This window comes from Carlito syrichta, unplaced genomic scaffold (assembly GCF_000164805.1).
Source record: "Carlito syrichta isolate Samal-C Ts95f unplaced genomic scaffold, Tarsius_syrichta-2.0.1 Scaffold313398, whole genome shotgun sequence".
Taxonomy (NCBI): domain Eukaryota; kingdom Metazoa; phylum Chordata; class Mammalia; order Primates; family Tarsiidae; genus Carlito; species Carlito syrichta.
The window spans coordinates 170,941-175,151 of record NW_007257494.1 but is presented as its reverse complement, the minus strand read 5'-3'; the positions used below and the strand labels follow the sequence as shown (position 1 = coordinate 175,151).

Here is a 4,211-nt window from a genome sequence, read left to right as displayed (position 1 = left end):
TTCACAGTGAGCCCTCTCTACTTGTTACCATACTTAGAATGGATATCCCAAGTCAAGTTCTCATTTTAAACTTTGGCCTAGCTGTTCAATCACCTATGAGATATAATGCTGGCTTACTATGTTGTAGTCACTGTATAAATTGATAACATCTTCTCTGTGATGTTCTCTTATGGAGCCTTGAAGTGATCCCTAAATCCAGTTTGAGATTCCCGGAGCATTGATCATTTCTTCCCTTCACCATCACCTTCAACAAATTCAACAGAACAGATCCAAATAAGGTACTTACAAACTTTCAAGCTTTAATAACTTAAAAGAACAAAAGAAATAATGTTTAAGTTACTTGAAAGTAAATGCATCAACATTTAAGAAAACTAAACAATTTCTATACTGTATTTTAGATCTTGATTGGCCAAATCATATGAGGTAAATGATATATGAGGATAACAAAATTAAGACTATAAGACACATAAAGAAAATACTGCCCTTTTGAATTATTTACAGATTTTTAAAAATCGTACCTGTAACCTTATGTTTAAATTAAAATGTTAACATACCAAGTACTTTAAGAGCTTATAATTTATCTATAAACAAATGATACATTAACTTTTAGCTTACTAACCATGTAAAGAGTAAATGTTATTTTTAGTAGTCTAAAAAAATGAGGATTCTGATAGTTTTTTATTGCTTTCTGTTAAAACAGCAGTGGTTGCAGTTATCCCTTATTTTAAGAAACGCAACAGAAATTTAAAGATCTGCAAAATTAGAAAGCAGAAAACTAATTTATTCCAAACATTCTGAAACCTCCATCTTTAGTAATTAAATGTGTGAGATCAGAGCCATCTACTGATTAAAGTGTAACATTATACAACACAACGGTTGGACTATTAACTAACAAAGTAGGGATGAACATTGGCAAAAATCATCTGGGTTTTAAAGGTTTAATAAAAGAATCTCTTTTTAATAGACCCAACGAAGTGGACTACCCAGTAAAAGCTGAGGCAGGGGCCTCCAGCCCCCACTCTCAGTAAGAGTCATTGCACTAATTAGCCTGAGAAGCAGAGGAGGCCAATGAAAAGCCATGAGAGGTAGCTTGGGCAAATAACATAACTGAGGTTTGGAAGGAGACACAAAGAAAAAGAATCACATTCGCAACATTGTCTCTTACCCATCTTTTCCCTGGAGACAGACAGAGTGTACAAAGGGACAGTGGTCAGTGGTCAGTGGGCACAGAGAGATGAAGAATAGGGAACAGGCACCTGAAAGGCAGTTCACCTCTCTTCACAGGGACACAGCTTATGTGCTCATTTGACGCAACACTCGAGAAAACACTAGTATAACTTTCCTGAAATCAAAATAACTTGTTTGTTTGTTTTACCACAAGCCAGTAAGAACTGAGTTTCTAGGTCCTGTGGGCTTTCACCAGCCAAGCCCTGGACTGGTCCAGTCTTGGAAACAAAAGCCCAGTATCAGGTCCCAGCTTCCTCCCTTCAAAAGGACATGGATGTCCATAGAATCGAGGCAAGAAATAGAGCTCTCCAACACTTCTTTCTGTGGCAGACACCCCCAGCCTAGACAGCAGCTTGTCAGCTAGGCTTGGGGTGACAGGCTGCAACAAAGTCCCAAAGACTCGCAAACATTCCAAGGCCACATGAAGCACAGTACCCAGCCAGGGAGCATCCACGGGGTTCTCCCAGTTCAGCTTCCAGGGTGCATGCCTTTGGACAAAACCATTCGTTTGCCTGACACAGCTGGACAGTGCTTCTAGGGCCTTATATATCTGAAAGTTATCATAGTGGTCTGTTACCTGCTTGGGCAAAGTGGCCACTGCGCTCACCAGAGCATAATCCTCTGCCTGAGCACGAACCGACGGCCCCACCAACCCTGGCTCACTGGGGAAGCAGGTAGTGCAGAAGACCGGGTAGGTCCCCGAAGGATTTATTCTGTTGGCAGTGCATCGGTTCAAGAGACCTCCCAAGGCATCTGCCAGCTCAGAGTCCAGCAACTTAACCACCTTTTCATCATAGTAGTCACAGTCCCAGTTGGGGACGCCCTGCCGAAGAAGAAAGTAGCGGAAGCCATCCACAGTGTAGCGGTCAAGGCAAGTCCTAGGATCCACCACGTTGCCCAAGCTCTTGGACATCTTTTGGCCACAGACTGTCCAGTGGGAGTGGACATAGATGCGATGTGGCGGGCTCATGCCGGCCCCTAAGAGGAGGGCAGGCCAATAGATGGCATGGAATTTGAGAATGTCCTTACCTATGATATGAGAAGTGGCCGGCCACCAAGATTTGAACTCAGCATTTGGGTAGCCAATTACAGTGAGGTAGTTGACCAGGGCATCTAGCCATACGTAGATGGTCTGGGAATCGTCCCCGGGCACGGGAATGCCCCAGTGCAAGTGGCTACTCTTCCGAGACACGGAGAGGTCGGGCAGCTCCTCCTCCAGCCACTGAAGGACAGCATGATGGAATGGCTCGGGGGTAATCGCTCGGGGGTCGGCCCGCAGCCACCGCTGAAGCGGCTCCCGGAACTGGGAAAGCCTGAAGATGTAGTTTTCTTCCTTGGTCCAGAAAACTGGGTGCCCGCTCTCCAGAGATACAGGACACGAATCCCCCGATGAGCCCGGCTGCCGAGTGACCTTGGCTTCAGGCAGGAAACACTCGTCTGAGGCGCAATACCAACCTTCGTAGAGCCCCTTATAGAGCAGACCCCGGGTCTTAAGCACCCCCCAGAAATGCTGCACAGCAATCTGGTGCCGGACTTCCGTGGTGCGGATGAAATCAGTGGAGGAGATACCCGCCTCCCGGAAAAGCTGCTGGAACTGGGAAGACACTCGGTCGCACAGCTCGGTAGGGGCCAGGCCCGCAGTAGCTGCCGCCTGCTGAATCTTCAGACCATGCTCGTCGGTGCCGGTGGAGAATCGCGTGGCGGCGGCGCAGGGAACTATGAGGCGGCGGTGGCGGCACAGGGCATCAGCCAGCAGCGCCGAGTACAGGTGCCCGATGTGTGGCGCAGCGTTCACGTAGAAAATAGGTGTCGTGAGATAGGCACGCGCGTCGCAAGCATCGTCGCGAGCACGGAGAGAGCCCGAGCAGTAGTGGCGTGGACCAGAGTCTTCCAGGAGGGAGACCCTACTGGCCCCTGCGCGTCCTAGCAACCGAAGGACGGAAGCTCGCAGCATGGTGCGCGCCGGCCCGAAGGTGGAAGGGGCACTACGGCAACACGTGTGAAGGGCGCATGCGCAATCGGGTCACACCGCCGCTTCCGGTTGGAAAGCCAATGAAATCCGGCCCCTAGCACCGCCCCTGCGTACAGCCCCGCCCCACCCTCAGCGGATTAGCCCCCGGGTCGCCGGGTCTCCTCGGGCGACAGCTTGCAAGGAACAGCTTAGGAGAACTGGACTTGGGATAGCTTAAGGAAGATAAATCTGTGCTTTTGCATAACAGCCTGCTTCCTGCTTTGGGTTGTAATTTTATATGTATGGACCTGTTTCCCTCTCTAGGCTGAGCTGCTTGTAGGCAAGAGTGATATATTCAGGCATTTCTCAAAAGCCCGTCAGTGTCTGGCACATTGCAGAACCCTGTGGACCCTGTGAATGCCCTTGTCAACATCTGAAATGTCACCTACATTTTATCTCAGAGCCTAAATAAATCTAGACAAAAGGAAGAGAGGAAGAAAAATATTTAATTAGCTAGAGCACTTGAGAGAAGGATAAGAGCTGAGAAAGTAAAGGAAATCTTTTCTCTAAACACAATTTTTATTGAATCAACAAGAGGTAGATTTGTTATCTGCCAAGATCTTGCCAAAGGTTATTGAGATCCAGGAAGGTGGCATGCAATATGCTGTCACTGTGCACATAAGGAAGGATAAATTTCCAAATTTATTTCTCAAAAGTAGTTAATTTTCTTTGAAAATAGAACAGTGTTTCTTCAAGTTTGCTTTTGGTAATGAGACCCTAGATTTTTTGAGGGGTGTGGAGGCAGACCTCAGTAGCCCAGAATTGGGTTAATATCAGTCTCTGGCTCCTAACACACTCATTTTTTTTTAATCTACCGATTACTTTTTTAAAAAATTTAAATAGTATATACATTTAGTGATAAAATGGAATGGAGCACCTGTGAACCCATAACCCAACTTAAGAACTAGAAGTAGTCTCAAAGTGTGGTCTCCAGAAATGCGCTGGAACTTTGTTAAAAATGTATATTCTTAGA

At 46.6% G+C, this 4,211-nt stretch overlaps 1 protein-coding gene across 1 annotated transcript; it reads right to left on the bottom strand.

Moving 5' to 3' along the window:
• Positions 1-279: 279 nt before the first annotated feature.
• Positions 280-3,275, bottom strand: MARS2 (methionyl-tRNA synthetase 2, mitochondrial). Its single transcript, XM_008070426.1, has one exon. It carries the CDS (start codon positions 3,179-3,181, stop codon positions 1,400-1,402), a length of 1,782 nt encoding a protein of 593 aa, XP_008068617.1. The 5' UTR covers positions 3,182-3,275; the 3' UTR covers positions 280-1,399.
• Positions 3,276-4,211: the final 936 nt, after the last annotated feature.

Coding starts and splice junctions, on each gene's coding strand:
- MARS2 (XM_008070426.1), bottom strand. CDS start 3,181: ATGCTGCGAGCTTCCGTCCTTCGGTTGCTAGGACGCGCAGGGGCCAGT.